Raw genomic sequence first — 16,229 nt, forward strand, 5'->3', positions numbered from 1 at the left:
TTTGACCTAATTTGCAGTTGTGATGAGAAGCTGTTTCAGCTCATTCAACCAACGATACTTCTGCAAAAATACTGGACATATTATTTTGAACCCTGTAGTTGTGCAATCGACCACGAGGTTTGCCGAGCCAGGTTTTGCAATGATGTTGTCGCCGTTGAAGGAGTTGCTGCGCGAATATCGAATGGTATTGGCCAGTACGTCAGCACAGAGGAAGGCGATATGGCAGCAGATGGTATGTTCAACAATTGATATAACGATGAACTTGTGCATCAGGTTTTCGTACCAGAATCTATCAATATTTTTCGAGGTCCATCGGATGCTAACATATGGCTGAGTGTGCCAACTACTGACCTGTTCGTATTGTTTTATCCGGTCGTGTTGGATAGGTTTACCGTACGTTCTCCTTTAGTAGGATTCCCCCCTTTTTCAGGTTTTTGAAAATGTCCCCCGAGGACGCCTAAATGCCCTCTTTTGAGAAATGTAGAGCAAATTCGACTGGTATACAGTAGATCAACACTGAAGTAACGCTCCGGCGGCTATTTCGGGAGCTGAAAGGGAAAGTTGACCGTTTTTTCAGTCGACCGACCACGAAGATTTTCCTCCGGTATTCTAATTTTGAAAAAGTGTCCCCCTTTGGCCTTCCCGATTCCTAAATATGGCAACCCTGGTGTTATACTATCGAATGTTTACGTTCGATTGTTATACCCTGTTCGTTGCCCAATGCCCATGGACTCTACCTCCACTTACGCTTTGTTACAATCAGTTTTTATATCCATTGACAGGGTATCAACTTCTCCGCCTTACCATCATCGTTTGACGAAGAAAGCGTACAGCAAACGGCATTTAAGACGCCGAGCGATTACGTGTGTTATCTTGCTAACGGCAAAGCATCGGCTGTCGTCCAAAAATTGAAAGACGAACGTAACACCGGACGCTCAATCGTAGTCGGAGCTGACACCGTGATTGTAAGCTGGTCTGCATTTCGTTATTGAAAGAAGTGTGTACGTCAAAGATTCAAAGCATAAAACACGCCATGGAAAGCGGCTGATAACCTCATCGAATACCAAAATCGACCGTTCCTCCCACCAGCGCCATCTTGTTATGGCATGCAAATATACTTCCACTATTGCAGGCTAGCACACGTCATCTCAATTTACACGAAATATCAAACGAACCGTATTTTGTCACAGATCGTCTGCATACGCATCCGTATAGGTATACTGTGTGATGGCTGATTCAAACCACTGCATTTTAGTCTGCCACATATAGCTTATATATGCTCCGTATAATTACACGCTACGTTTAGAAAACTCCTGTTAATTTGGATCAATTTAAAAATCGGAATTCTGTTTGCCTGTACTAAAATCGTATCCGAATCTTGAAGTGTACCGCCATCATCTTTGGACGTGCGGCCGATCATAAAGACATCGAACGTTTATTCTATATAAAGTCACATCCTGAAATCCGAACAATATGCATGACTCGCGCGGCAGGCGTGAATAGGAACCGAATATTCGCCGACATGCATTGTATTATTTCAGGTTGCCGAAACTGGTATCATCGGGAAACCACACACTAAAGATAAGGCCATGGAGACGCTGGGCTATTTGAGCGGGAAAACGCATCGCGTCATCACGGGTGTGGCGATAATAGTGTCTGGCGACACCGGAGTTAGTTTTGACGACTCTTTCGTTTCAACAACCGAAGTGGTTTTTAGTTCGTTGAGCAAGGAGCTTATTCAGAGTTACGTTGAAACCGGAGAGCCCTTGTGAGTATTGCGAAATTGTGCATTCTAGGTACACTCTGCCCACGACAATTATACGTAGTACTGGTAAGTCCACCGAGGTAGTCAGTATTTCAGCAACTAAGAACTTGTACTTTTTCGGAGTACTCGAGTAGGTTTAGGGGCACGTTCGAGTCACTTATAAACAGCGTGGTGTCATTTATTGTGGGAAATGTTTTTTTTGGCTACTGTTCTGGGCGTTACGAGCTTATTTGGCGGCGATCAAATATTGCAAAATAAAGGTAATCGCATGAATTCAAATCATTTCATAATTTCAGGAACAAAGCAGGAGCTTACGGGATTCAGGGACTTGGTTCGAGACTAGTTGAAAGTATTACGGGCGACTACTACAACGTCGTGGGATTTCCAATCAACCAGTTCTGCGAAAGATTAGAGGCGCTTCTTCGGACAAATTCTACATAGCAATAACAGAAGTGAACCCGTAGTCCATCGCCATTAAATAAATCCGTGTGGCGCAGTGCCCTGATTTTCGCTATTCCGATTGGAATTAGACAAAAATAAAACTGAAATCCCTGCCGGCATTTACCCGGGCTGATGCTGAATATGAGAATTTCAGCGCGGTACCCCATTCTGGACCATTTTATCTGTAGCTGAATCCGGTTGGGCTGTACGTCGCTAGATTGCAGGCCGCCTATTTACTGGGATTTACGCGACAAGGGTTTCAGAAGAGTACTATTACTGCAGAATATGGACTGTAAAATAACGGTGGTAGCGATGTAGCTCGTCTATTTACGACTACGCTTGAAATGCTTATTGCACTCCAATAAACCCTATGACTTTCTATCATCGAAACTGTCTTTCCTGCTCGCCGACGTGGGTGGCCGGTGAAGTAACAAACAGTCATACATTACAGGAAATATGCAAGTATAAATATATCATATCGAGTGTCGTCTGTGTCACATTTACTTCAACTTGTCAAGGGCATACCGGAGCAGGATGCAAGCGAAGGTCGTATCCATCATTCTCGTTTTTAGCATTCTGGCGACAGACTTGTCCGAATCCAGACCTTTCGGAGCTCACTACTTTGGAAGGGCGCATCCTCGATTCCCTTTTATCACGCGGCGAGACAGCGAGGAAGCTGTAAGTATTATTCACATCCGCACGTGCCAGGAGCTCAACAATTGCTAATTAATATATTTCAGAACGAATACTACCGAGATGTTATCCGCGACGCAAAGCCACCGCCAGTCCCCGGTGAGATTTACAACTTCTAAATTTGATGTGTAGGCTATACTGTGCTGCAACAATGCCTCACATAAAGTGATGGTTGGACTACAGTACAGCGAGTCCGTCTTTTCATTTTTAGTCGGGCGCTGATTTCAGTTAGATACGCAATTATCAATATGCCGGTACGGTAGTATAGATTGATGTATCTGTATGTACAGTAGGGCTCTTCAAAAATGACTTTTTTTCTCAAATCGTACTGGCTACTTGATAAAATTGTTAGGTTACCTAATTTTAGCCTACACACAAAATTTGGTTCAACTCCAGACAGTAACCGCTTTGCTACAGGACAAGAAAGTTTCTATTTCTTACATAAAAATAAATAATAAAAAATTTGAAAATTTTCTGTTCACCCCCTGAAAGTGTTAGGCTGTCTATAGAAACGATGCTCACCAAATTTGGTTCAATTCCAACCAGTGGAAGCGGAGTTATTGCCGTCGAAAAATTTTGATTTGAATAAAATAGTATTTACGGAGACCGATTCTTTGTTTATTTATTATAGTTGTGCCAACCGTAAATACTATTTTATTCAAATCAAAATTTTTCGACGGCAATAACTCCGCTTCCATTGGTTGGAATTGAACCAAATTTGGTGAGGATCGTTTCATGTGGTGAACAGAAAATTTTCAAATTTTTTATTATTTATTTTTTTATAATAAATAGAAACTTTCTTCTCCTGTAGCAACGCGATTACTGGCTGGAATTGAACCAAATTTTGTGTGTAGGCTTAAATTAGGTAACCTAACAATTTTATCAAGTAGCCAGTACGATTTGAGAAAAAAAGTCATTTTTGAAGGGCCCTAATGTACAGCAATCTACATCAGGAGAATTGAGGCCCAAATGACACGAACCTACTAGCCCTAGAATATGAGTGATTCCATATAGTTGCCGCAAGAGTGCAATATTGAAAGACACCAATTACGTTGAGTTTGATTTTGCGTTTGATCCAGTCTAATTTTGGTGTGCTGGTTCCAAAAATACTGCCTATTTTCTTCTATCATGGCATTTATTTGCCCTACGTCTACAGCATGCGTCCAAAAGACAAGACAGCGTCGATAAGATAGCGTAATGGTGATGCGTCCGGCTTCTTGATCGGTAGGTCGTGGGTTCGATCCCCGGCCGGGTCAGACCAAAGACCTGATTAGTAACACTGGTATCCATGACTTCCCTGCTTGGCGCTCATGCATTACTGGGATAGCATGGAGGCCTGGAGGTGTGGTGCATGACTTAGAAAGCCGTAAAGGCTATATCTGCACTTCCTTGTCCAGCGGCATACGCACGTCATACACTCATGCTATGCACATGCACAGATCGTGTGTCGGTGTATATGCCGCAAAAAAACATCAAGGACAAAAATAAACTACGTCCTTTCCTTTCAAAACATGCAAATCTTCCTACGACAAAGGACTGCGTACGCTAATTATATAATAAGTCACACCCAGGGGGTGAATCGAATTTATGTATCGCATGCAGCAGGAATTATCGATCTTTTTTTTTCAATATTATTTTCTGTAAGTTCAACGCAAAGAAATATTATTCATTTCGTCAACCAGAATTTCCATTGTGGCCACCCATCCTCGTACACGGACTCCCAGTCGGTGATGATTTGGATGATGTGATACAAGACTATGAAAACGACCGGTTGCTGCCTCTTCAATGAATATAATATTTTACACTCATGTGATTTGATCTGGATATTGTTCATTTCTAAACTGAAATAAATCTACTGTCATAGTAAATATTTGTTTAATATATTTTGTGCGAACGACATTCCAGCATTTGGTTAGAATATGCAGCGTAGTAGCTCTTTTTCTGTGATATTTTTGAAGACCCGCAGTCAACTAAATGCGCTCATCATAAAAATAACAGAGGATCATCTATCGAGCAACTACTCTTGATTTGCCGTCAGTGTTCGAGGAGTCATTGGGTCGCGAATCTTGCTGTGGATTTAATTATTTTGTGACATCGAAATCTTAATATCAATAGTACCCTAACTTCCGAAGCGAAAACAAATAGACTGTGTTATCTGTAATTATTTACATTTATATGGAGAGGGTTACTAACAACAACAATCGTTGGGTTATAATTTTCATCTGAACAAGTTACACACAAGACACAAGATAAGACACAATGCTATGTAATGAACAGATATGAGGATGTCGAACGACACGCAGCTGCGATCCTTTTAATCTAACATCCACTTCGGCCTATAGAGTGCCCGATGTCACAGTTCTTTTCGATGTTGATGTTTTTGAAGTCGCGGCCCTTTCTACTAGTTCTTTCCATTCCTTGTGACTGTGAGTGCTTTCTTTCTTCTCTCGGGTCTTTTTGGGGCTTTTTTGTCGCCGTAAGAACGGCGACGGCGGGGGAAGAGGAGCCCACATAAACCTCCGATGGGAATCGAGCCGGGGCGCCACCTTTCGCATTAAAGGCACTGACTATGTCTGACTACAATCATGTGAGCGTTAATTATGATGGCGTCACGGGCCTAGCAAGCAAATTTAGGCGATGTTTCTACGACAGTGACGTAGTTTTGTTACGTAATTAGCATACGCCATCCCAATGAAGAATTCGAAAACTGTAAGGAAAACACGGGCCATTCGTCAGTACAGCCTACGGGTCATGGTTAAAACTTAGTCAACTTTCAGAGTCCAAAAATCATCTCTTAAAAACGGATTGATCCGTGTAACTAAACCAATGCGCGCGTTGGATGTAACTTAGGGAGCTATTTAATGCGGTATAAGAGATCTACTATACAACCTACGGTAACATGGCTAAAACCTAGTCAAGAAAAATTTCAAAGTCTATTTACGATCTCGCTTGAAATGCTTACTGCACTCCAATAAACACAATAACTTTCTATCACTGGAAAAATCCCTTTCTACTCGCCGATGTGGGTGACCGGTAAAACAACAAACGGTGCCATATATTACAGGAAATTTGCAAGTATAAATAAATCATAACGAGTATCGTCTGTGCACTTTTACTGTAACTTGTCAAGCGCACACCTAACCAGGATGGAAGCGAAGGCCGTCTTTATCATTCTTATATTTAGCATTTTAGCGGCGGACTTGTCTGAATGCAAGGGATTCAGAGGTCCCTACTATAGTCGATTTTTTGGCAACGGGCGTCAACGACCCCCATTTCATTGGGGACAAGATAGCGATGAAGATGTACGTATTTACACTTATTGCATCCGCGCACTGCCAGAAGATCAACAATTGCAAATTGAATGTATTTCAGAACAAATACTACAGCGATGTTATCCTCGACGCAAAGCCTCCACCACTCCCAGGTGAGATTTGCTGCTACCAAATTGCACTTAGCACGAGCAAAAAAATGAATCTCGCGGTATTCTTTTGTTTCTTGTTTCTTTCCCCCTAATTTTTATTCGAGTAAAAAGTCGATAGATACATAAATTAGGTGTGTGCACTGTGCAGTGCTGCTGCAAAACCTCTCATAAAGTGAAGGCTTGACTGACATACGTACGGGAATATTGGTAGGAAATTGGACTTCAACCTGTCGTTCTGGCCCGTGTTTTTAATTTGTTTCTACGATGAAATCATTAATATGCAAAATTTAGTACGATATACCCAGGACCGAAACAGGACTTCATCAGCCACCCCCCCCCCAAAAAAAACGTTTGTGTTCGGCCCCCATAGACTGGTAAAACAAAGTTGTGGGGGCTTCAACCCCCAGACGCCCATCAGTCTGTAGTTTTACCGCTATTGATCAGCGAGTTTTGTTGTGCGCCAGCTTATTACGCCTGACCGCACTATGCGTGAAAATTTTCTCCGAGGTGAAGTAGTCGTTGAAATTTGAGGGACATTGACCGCAATGGAACTAATACATAAACTTGGCAATTTCTAGCTTCCTCATATCTTCTAAGTTTAGAACACCAAATCTTTTGAGAAGCGATTTATCAGTTGCACATCCAGGCCCCGTGGGGCTTTTGCAATGATACGAATGATCCGATGTTGAAGTTTTCCGGTGGGTTCGCCTACGCTCTCCAACCAATCGGGTGTTCTTGTACAAACCCCTACACTTATTAGGCCAAAAAGGGTTTTAGGGTACTATAGTTGAGTACCTTCATTTTCTTTTTGTGTAACAATTTTCGGTTGGTTTGTGCGGATGAATTTTTTTTACAAAAAAGAGCGGATCTTGCTCAAAAATGTCGAAAAGCACTGGTTATATGCTAATAAGTGTGGGACGTGACCTGTATGCCTTAATTAGCGCAACTGGAGCATGGAGCATAGAGGTTGCATTATTTGTGACGCTGAAAGTTGGCAAAGCGTAACTTAAACTAGGTGATACCGGCCTCATATAATGTGTCGCAGAAGTTGGTGTTCATCATTTTTCTTAATATTCTTTATTCCTTCAAACAGAGATTTCATTCTGGCCATCCGTTCTCGTCCACGGGATTCCTGTCGGCGGTAATTCAGATGATGTAATGGAAAACTATGAAAAGGACCAGTTGCCGCCCCTTCAGTGAATATAATAATTTACATCCACGTGATTGGATCTGCATATTGTTCATTTCTAAGCTGAAATACATCTAATCTCATACCAGTGTTTCGTGAACTTTTTGTACACAACGCCCTCTTGGCCAATAATCCATAACTGCGAAACGCCCCCTACAACCTAAATCGACAAAAAGGTTTTATTTTGTTGAATGCTTATACAAACGACGTTGGAGCTCATGGCCTTTTCAGGTAAATATAATACTTAGGCAGCACGCTACACATTATTTCAAAGTCACTACTCTCAACACAGACACTATACACTACAGGAATAAAACCGTGCAAGTCAATAAACTTTCACACGTCACAGTATACTTCATTGTGGTGAAAGATTCTTAAAAATTTATCATGCTCGTTGTACCGGAGAGAGAGAGAGAGAGGGAGAGTCTTTATTTTCATCCAACCAAAATACGTGAAAAACAGACGGCAACGATGACGGTACAGAAAAAATGCATGCACATTATTCGGTATCAGATTTGAATGATCGATACGGCCGTGAAGGTCAACTAGTCTGATCACACCAGCATTAAACAGGTGCACTTGACTCTATCTATACAGTCAGGCTGTAAAAAATCTTGGTTTAAAAAGGAAAAAGTAAACGATGGTAGCAAATGATCAATGAAGCAATCTCTGGGCATTGGGAAGGTAGGACAACAGTGTTAATATAACGACAAGAGGTGATTAAGTATAGGTCTTTTTTGAATCTATTATAAGGCAATTCACGGATATCTTGCGGTTATTCATTCCAGATTATAGGTCCCGAGTATAGTCGATAGATCTCTTAGTTGGGTTGCTATTGGGTGGGGGCAAGTAGATATTTCCCTTTGAGGAGGATCTCGTGTAATGGGAGTGGACATTTTTAGCAGGCATGAAAAAGTCATCAAACACATGAGGCAAACTATTGGCGTTTATAAATGTGTACACAATAAGCCTCGCTGGCTGAAAATTCTGTTCGTTATGATTGATTGGTTAGAAAACTCAATATTGCACGCCAATGAACATCTATATTCTATGGACAGCGCTCGTTACGATTTCAGATTGAACGCGCCTTGTACAACAGCGAACGTTGTGACCACATATTCATATATCCCTTCTTAGAGCACAAATATATATATTAATTTATGGTCGAATCACACCGATTCCTATATATGCCCCTTTTGATCTCAGCGCCTAATCACACAGTTTGTAGGTAGGGCTAGAGGTGACGCTGGCGCCAGATTTGGTAAGCATTGTCTTAGGTGATGAGTAACATGATATTTACAGGTCATATCGTCACCTCCAGTCATATTTTATTTTTGGCAAATAATTATTTAATACGATGGCTTGGCTTCAATATGGAACGGCATATGGTTAATAGGGTGGAGCCGAGCTGTTTATCTATGATATTTTTGGACAGAAGCTGTCAACAAAACACGAACAACTAAATTATCTACTGTATAGGCCGATAACATCAGTTTTCTCGGGCTTCCACTCGTGATATGCCGTCAGTGTGCGAGGGGTCGAATATCTTGCTGTGAATTTAGATATTTGGCGACATCAAAATCTTTATATCATTTGTACCCGAATTTCAGAAGCGCCTATAAATAGATCAGTTAACCCTATTCTCTGATTTTCACCCCTCGCATCAAAAACACTGACTATATCTAGATCAGAGGTCCCAAACTCAAATGTGCTCGCGGGCCAATTTCCCAGTTTTTGATGGCGCCGCGCGGGCCGCAGCATCAATAATAAGGATATTCAATGTATAATTTCCAAGTAGGCCTTATTTGACGGGACTTTGCAGACGGGCTTTCCACAAACATCGTGGAAGTGTAATTTACTATTATTCACGCTTGACACGGAAAAAATCACATTTTCAAATATTTGAATAAAATGTTATTTGTGCCGGGCATAACTTGTTAAAATAATGAGTTATAGACATCATACGAGAGAATGCATCATGACATCGTATTGAGCCATTGTAATAGCATTGCCTCTTAACCCTTTTCGCGATCGTACCCCTTGTGTTTCCAATAAGATTTCTCGTATAGCTCCTGTCCATTTTCAGCACAATTTCTGATGGTACCTATATTAAAATCTAAAAGCCCATTCACACAAAATCGGGCGTAGCGCGAAGACTATTTTCCAGTTGAATAAATTGGCCAAGAAAATATTCCACAGCATATAGGCCTAATTCAAAAATGCATCTCGTACCCCTTGATGTGGTGCTTCGACCTCGGTGGGGTTTACGTACCCTGGTTAAGAACCCCTGGAATAGAAATGTCCAATCGCCGAAGAATTCCTTGGTGTAACAGCTGTGGAGTGTACTACTAGGGTATAGAATAGGGCAACACGCCTACCTTAAGCGGGAAACGTCGTAATATCTACCAAACTATAGTCGAAACGGATTGGATTTCGGAATTCTCGTGCGAGACATCGTCCCCATTCTACCACAATCGTCAGGAAAGTCCAAGTATGGATAATCAAATGTAAAATTATCATTAATGTATGTCAATCAATTTGACGTTTTGCTACATGGGTGGGGCAAAATGCCTCCTTTGGCTTTTTACCCCGTTACACCCCATAAAATACCGCATGCCACTCAGTAAACGATAAATATTCAATCCCTACAGACCTATACATGCTTCTCCACCTCATCATGGCGTACCGGATCTTTTGAAAACAAATCTCATCCAGAAATACCAACTGATTATGATAAGTCAATAACAAAATCGGGAGTTCTTGGAATGTATCTTGTTTAGTCAAAGGGATAGCCTATATTCGCCAGGTTAATCGCAATTTTGATAGAAATGGCGTTCCTCGAGAAGACATCATTGGTGAATCCATAAACAGGTACGCAATCCATATTTACTGGACTTTAAAGGGTGGGACGTTTTACCCCGCGGGTAGGGTAGGCTTGTAGATCAGCTACCAGGTGGTTATTGTGTAAACTCGCCTTCGGAATGTGGCTTAAATTCAACCATACGCGTAGTGAAATCATAAATAGGACCAGCAAACTCTCTGTAGCATCCGTTAAACATGTCATTCCACTTTGTTGTAAAAGGATCTCTTTTGGTATGAATATGTGTAAAAGTCATAAATTCTCATAAAACTTTACACATTCGGGGGTCGAAAATCAAAGTGACAGTTTCGTCTGACCATTAGGCGACATCTGCGATACCGTAACGCATTCAACGCTCGCTTTGTTCTGTCATATTGATGGTGGGTGTCTTACCTCGCCTAGGCGTTTTACCCCACTCTACCATACCTTACTCGCCACCGATACTAACATGGATAAAGAAAACAAGCAACACCCAGCATGTAACCAATTATACGTCACGGGGTTCACAAAATGTCAATGGTTGCCATACTGACATGATTAAATAGCTACATACCAAGGTTGTAACCAAGTCACAAAGCTCCGAGTCACAAGTCAATCTTACTTTTATAGTTTTGACTCGAGATAAGTCGCCTCATTTTCAATTCACCATCGCGTCAAGTCCTAGTCCAAGTCAACGAGCAAAGGGTCGAGTCCGAGTCATGGTATTATGACTCGAGTCCGAGTCCAAGTCATTTTGCTTACTGCTCAGTTTCCAGTTAAAGTCTTGTTAAACCCACTTTTTATAACTCTATTTGGCGATATCGAATGGTTCGCATTTAAAACATAATTCTTCTCACTTTTGAAAGTTTTTGATCGCATTTCAAGTACCATCAGTAACATAGACGAAATCCCAATAGTGTGGTTACTTTACTATTTTTCGAAATTACAATGAAATCTCAGTCTTGGCCGTCTGAGTCTCGAGTCATATGACTTGACTCGAGTCATGCGCAATGACTCGAGTCCAAGTCGAGTCAATACACAGATTGACTCGAGTCGAGTCATTTTCGTATTCTGAGAAAATGACTCGAGTCAAGTCGAGTCATCAGAAAATCGTGACTCGAGCCCACGCAGCGCAAGCTATGACCTTTTGATATATTAGGCTACTATACCCTATGACAGTTTCATATATTGCTGCGTCCGTAGGATTTTACGGAGTCACCGTCCCGGGTCGCTAGTCCTTCTCTGATTTTAACGTTTGACCCGACTCAACTCGAGTCATTTTATTTAATCATCCAGTCAATCCAAAATCGAGTAATTTTACGAAAGGTCGCACCAAACCAAATCACAATTTTCAGTCACGAATCATCAACGGGTCATGTTTTATCATTATGAAGTAGAAATGTGACGTAATAGCTGTTCTTCCACCGCATGCATGGTAGCTTTTAAAAGTGATGTGATAGTAAAGTTTGTTGAGATTTCAGTGATTTTTATATTCGTTTTAGGGTGAACTTCAAGTTCTTATATGATATATGGCACTTATGAATATATATCGTTGAATACTTAAAATTCCAAAATGCCGTCGCGGGCCGCACAAAATGTTCTCACGGGCCGCGTGTTTGATACCTTTGATCTATATGCAATCCTGAAAGTGTTATGATTTTGGCAGGGGCTTAACCAGAATGGGGGTGATTGCACTAAATAATGACTTGACGTCACCTGATTAGTAGGCTATGCCGCTACATATACCAACTCCAAAATTCAACAAGCGTGCAGTTTTCTTTGTTTATTAAAATTATTGGTCTCTGCACCAATAGAAATTTCGTCGTGACTTATGAATGAATACACGATAAGGCATAAGGATGTCGATAGTTCAGTGTGATTTCACGGAATACGTTGAAGCACAAAATTTATTCATGCGTATTGAAGCGTGCATTCTTCGATCTTTTCGAGATGTCTAGAATTCGTCGTGCTTATTTCCGCTAAATTCTTGCAGCGAAATATACCCGTCCTTATCCAGATCTTCCAACTTATATATCTCATTAACGATCTCATTTTCTTCGGCCTCCGAATACGGCTGTCCATTGTGTGATTCCAATTCTTTCCTTAGGTAGTGGATAAATTCGAATCTTGAAATTAGTCTGTTTGAGTCAAGGTCTATCGATTTGAACACATTCGGATGCCGGGGTCCTTGTTCCGCGTGAACCAGCTCGACGTCGTATATTACTGTGCCTCCCGGGGTTTGTGGGGTGCCGCCGCCTTCTACTCCGTATGCCATATGCGCGGGTATTGTCAAACGTCTCTTTTCACCCGGACACATGTCCACAAGACCTTCCTCAAATCCGTCAATGACATCGCCGACTCCTAGCTGAAATCGGTAAGGTTTCGTCGGGCGGCTGTGATCGAAGAGCTCTCCCGTGTCGAATTTGGTTCCGTTGTAGTGAATAAATACCTGGTCGCCATATTTCTAGTTCTTTCGCATTCTGTTGGTTTAAACAAGACTTCCAATCTAAGTTGAACAGATCCCAGACATGCTATTGCAAGATACCATATCCAGAATAGAACCCCGTAGATGTCGTTCATAGTGAAATCGACAGTGAACGTTGGACGAATCTTGCATCTCCGTACGCTGTTAAACGCGTAATTGGAGCGGAACGCGACCGTAAGCACTGCGTCGTCGACAGGCAGAAACTATAGATAACTAACATACGTATGTTAGTTAGCTATACAGAAACGCCATGTAGTTCGCGATGACAGTTAGTGGCGATTTCGATTTTCGAAATTCAAATGTTCCGCAACCAGCTAGCAGACTGGTCAATATATTTGATCTGATGAACGGAGACTGTTGTCGATTAACCCATAATATAAGAGTTTGAACGATGTCTCGCGACATTATTATTGGACAAAAATATTTGTTTGAATGTAGCCTACACTATATTCGAAGTAGAAGCCGCTCCGTAACATTTCGGTTTTTCTCATTGTTTATAATTGAAATTGACCGAAAATGTAAATCCGCGCAAACGTATATTTGATTGACACTTTGAGCTCCCAACTTTTTTATATCAGAATGATAAAATGTCAGTCATAATGTAGAAGATATCCGTTACGTCTTTCGACCAGAAACTTAAGAACATGTTGTAAATACTATTCACCCCTTTTCACCTGTTCATCACTTTCGCTAATGAAAACGGAAAAAAGGCCATAAGTCTGTTTCGGAAATTATGAATTCGGATACCGGAAACAAACTTTCAGACCCGGCGGCCATCGCGAATCACTTCAATGAATATTTTTGTAATATATATAAATTTTCTAATATTGCTTCGTCTATTACAAAACCTGTGTCGGCCAGGTCAGCGGTGAGATCGATATCCCAGTCGATTGTGCTTGAACCTACGACCAAATACGAAGTAGAAGTAGCCATCCACAAACTGAAATCGCACAAGGCCGTCGGCTATGACCAAATCCCATCATGGTTTTTAAAAATGATAAGCCTGCATATCGGTCAATATATGGCCCATTTTTTCAATTTCATGATAGAAAATGGAGTCTACCCAAGCTACCTAAAAAAAGCCAGAGTAGTCCCTGTACACAAAGCTGGGGATAGAACTAATGTCACCAACTACCGTCCGATATCCGTTCTCCCATGCATCGGGGTTGCATTCGAAAAGTTGCTCCTCTCCTGCCTGTCCTCATTCCTCGCCAAAATTTCCATCATTTCTGCTCAACAATTTTGCTTCCGACACAAACACCAAACCGCACATGCCATCCTAACAGTGGCCGAGCAGTATTATGATATCTCAGAGCAGCGAAATGTGGGATGTAGCATTTTTCTCGATCTAAAAAAAGCGTTTGACTGCGTAGATCATAAAATTCTCATCTCGAAATTGGCGCGTTACGGACTTCGGGGCCCACAACTTGAGCTCATGAAAAGTTACCTCACTGGACGCCAACAAATGGTTGCGATCTCAAACACCTCGTCTTCTCCTCACCTGGTGACCTGTGGTGTGCCCCAAGGCTCAGTACTTGGACCGGTCCTCTTCACCTTATATGTCAACGACATTTCTGAAACCTCCTCATTGAACACCACACTGTTCGCTGATGATACTCACCTCCTCTCTTCCGCATCTTCGACGGCAGAGCTGGATGCCCTGACTGGTGACCAAATGCCTAAAGTCCATGAGTGGACGGCCCAGAACAACCTTTGCATAAACGCCTCGAAATCCCAATTGCTGACAGTAAATTCAAAAAATAACCTAACCGTTAATATCGCTGGTCAGCCCGTTTCCAACACAGATAATGCCAAATATCTCGGGGTTTTACTGGACTCGAACATGTCCTGGAAGAGTCATATTCAGTCCCTAGAAACTAAATTATCTCCGAAGTGCGGCCTGTTCTACAGCCTTGGGCGCTTCATGCCAGCATGGGTTCTTCTGATACTCTTTAAATCCTTAATCCAATCGAAGTTACATTATGGCATCCTCTGTTGGGGGGCTGCCAGTAAAACTGCACTCAAGCCACTGCAGAAACTACAGCATAAAGTACTCCGAATCATAGCTAGGGCCCCAAAGGGGCCTGGCTGCCCATCCAATAAGTCACTGCTGAAGAGATTCGGCGTCCTAAACATAGAAGATATGCGGAAACTAGAAATCGCCAAGTTTATGTATCAGTTTCACTGCGGTCGTTGCCCCGAATACTTCAATGACTTCTTTACCTCTGAATCAAAAGCGCACAAGTAGGCTACAACACACGCGCGTCCACGTCGTCCAAATATCATATGATCGACCGAAAAGATCATCGCTCTATCAAATATGCCGGACCTGATATGTGGAACAGTATCCCGCCGGCCATCCGGCAGTCGACGAGCATGTCCACATTCAAGTCGAAATACAAGCAATTAGGCCTACTACTAAATAAATACAGTCCATCCTCAAGATTACCGGACCACGACTGACCTATCGATCTCGCTTCCCATGACATGCCGCCCTATTTCTTGTCGCTTCCTTTTTCTATACTATCTTCTTTACTTTCATTCAGTGTGCATGCCTCCTCTTTACATCGCCTAGGCTAAGGTGGAACAACTTCTAGTCGCTTCGACACCTTTCTTTCTTTTCATTGTATCGAATTTTTTGTGGTGTATTGAACTGATAAAATTGCTAATAAACCAATGATGATGATGAACTCGAAGTTTCTACCAGTCTGGACAACCAAGTAGGCGAAAACCGGATTTCAGAAATTTCAAATCCGCTCATCTCTCTCAGGTAGTTGGACGAGGTGGTCCCGCGTGTGTTTTAGCCTACTTAAATGCACTTTTGATACTCGTGGTAAAGACGTCATTGAAATTTTCGGTACTCTTCTTTACGTCGTCGAGACTCCGATGGGCGGCATATTTAAAGACTACTGCAAGTCGTTTCGGCACCCTCCTATATTTTCATTGTATTGAAATCTGGTGGTGTTTTGAAATTATGAAACTTTTAATAATAAACTGAACTGAGCTGTTTGTTAGTTATATATTATTTGGTTGGATAAAAATAGTCTCACTCTCGCTTTCTGCGGTATGTGGAGTTGTAGTTTAGCTATCTCGTTCACCTAGATAGCAGGGTTGTAACCAAGTCACAAGGCACCGAGTCACAAGTCAATCTCACTTTTATAGTTTTGACTCGAGTCAAGTCGAGTCATTTTCAATTCACCACCGAGTCAAGTCCGAGTCCAAGTCAGCGAAAAGAGGGTCGAGTCCGAGTCACGGTAATATGACTCGAGTCGAGTCCAAGTCATTGTGTTGACTGCTCAGTTTCCTATTAAAGTATTGTTAAACCCACTTTTTATAACTCTGTCTGGTGATGTCGAATGGTTCGCGTTTATAATATACTCATTTTCCTCACTTTTA

General features: G+C 41.8%; 1 protein-coding gene, 1 long non-coding RNA gene and 1 pseudogene across 3 annotated transcripts; 2 read left to right on the forward strand and 1 right to left on the reverse strand.

The window, feature by feature from the left end:
• The first annotated feature begins 22 nt into the window (after positions 1-22).
• On the forward strand, positions 23-4,767 carry LOC145458028 (dTTP/UTP pyrophosphatase-like). 2 transcript variants are annotated; one of them, XM_080336332.1, is made up of 7 exons: positions 23-232; positions 783-965; positions 1,542-1,768; positions 2,062-2,668; positions 2,725-2,884; positions 2,947-2,998; positions 4,582-4,767. In XM_080336332.1, the coding sequence occupies exons 1-4, from the start codon at positions 23-25 to the stop codon at positions 2,204-2,206; spliced, it is 765 nt and encodes a 254-aa protein (XP_080192458.1). In that variant the 3' UTR covers positions 2,207-2,668; positions 2,725-2,884; positions 2,947-2,998; positions 4,582-4,767. The 2 variants fall into 2 exon arrangements, with proteins under 2 accessions (XP_080192458.1, XP_080192459.1); XM_080336333.1 differs by having other exon boundaries at positions 2,062-2,664.
• Positions 4,768-6,189: 1,422 nt separating this feature from the next.
• On the forward strand, positions 6,190-7,597 carry LOC145458033 (uncharacterized). The gene is made up of 2 exons (XR_013921048.1): positions 6,190-6,323; positions 7,414-7,597. It is a non-coding gene; the product is annotated as an uncharacterized LOC145458033 (long non-coding RNA).
• A 4,519-nt stretch (positions 7,598-12,116) lies between these two features.
• LOC145458030 (uncharacterized) lies at positions 12,117-13,031 on the reverse strand (annotated as a pseudogene).
• Between the last annotated feature and the right edge of the window lie 3,198 nt (positions 13,032-16,229).

Source organism: Botryllus schlosseri, chromosome 15, assembly GCF_051294905.1.
Source record: "Botryllus schlosseri isolate E-star chromosome 15, Bs_hap1, whole genome shotgun sequence".
In the NCBI taxonomy this organism is placed as follows: domain Eukaryota; kingdom Metazoa; phylum Chordata; class Ascidiacea; order Stolidobranchia; family Styelidae; genus Botryllus; species Botryllus schlosseri.

What these genes read in the sequence shown, in the direction of transcription:
- LOC145458028 (XM_080336332.1), top strand. Translation starts at nt 23, where the DNA reads ATGAGAAGCTGTTTCAGCTCATTCAACCAACGATACTTCTGCAAAAAT. An exon ending in TCGGAGCTGACACCGTGATT is followed by an intron (nt 966 to 1,541) that starts GTAAGCTGGTCT and finishes GTATTATTTCAG; the next exon opens with GTTGCCGAAACTGGTATCAT. An exon ending in GTTGAAACCGGAGAGCCCTT is followed by an intron (nt 1,769 to 2,061) that starts GTGAGTATTGCG and finishes TCATAATTTCAG; the next exon opens with GAACAAAGCAGGAGCTTACG.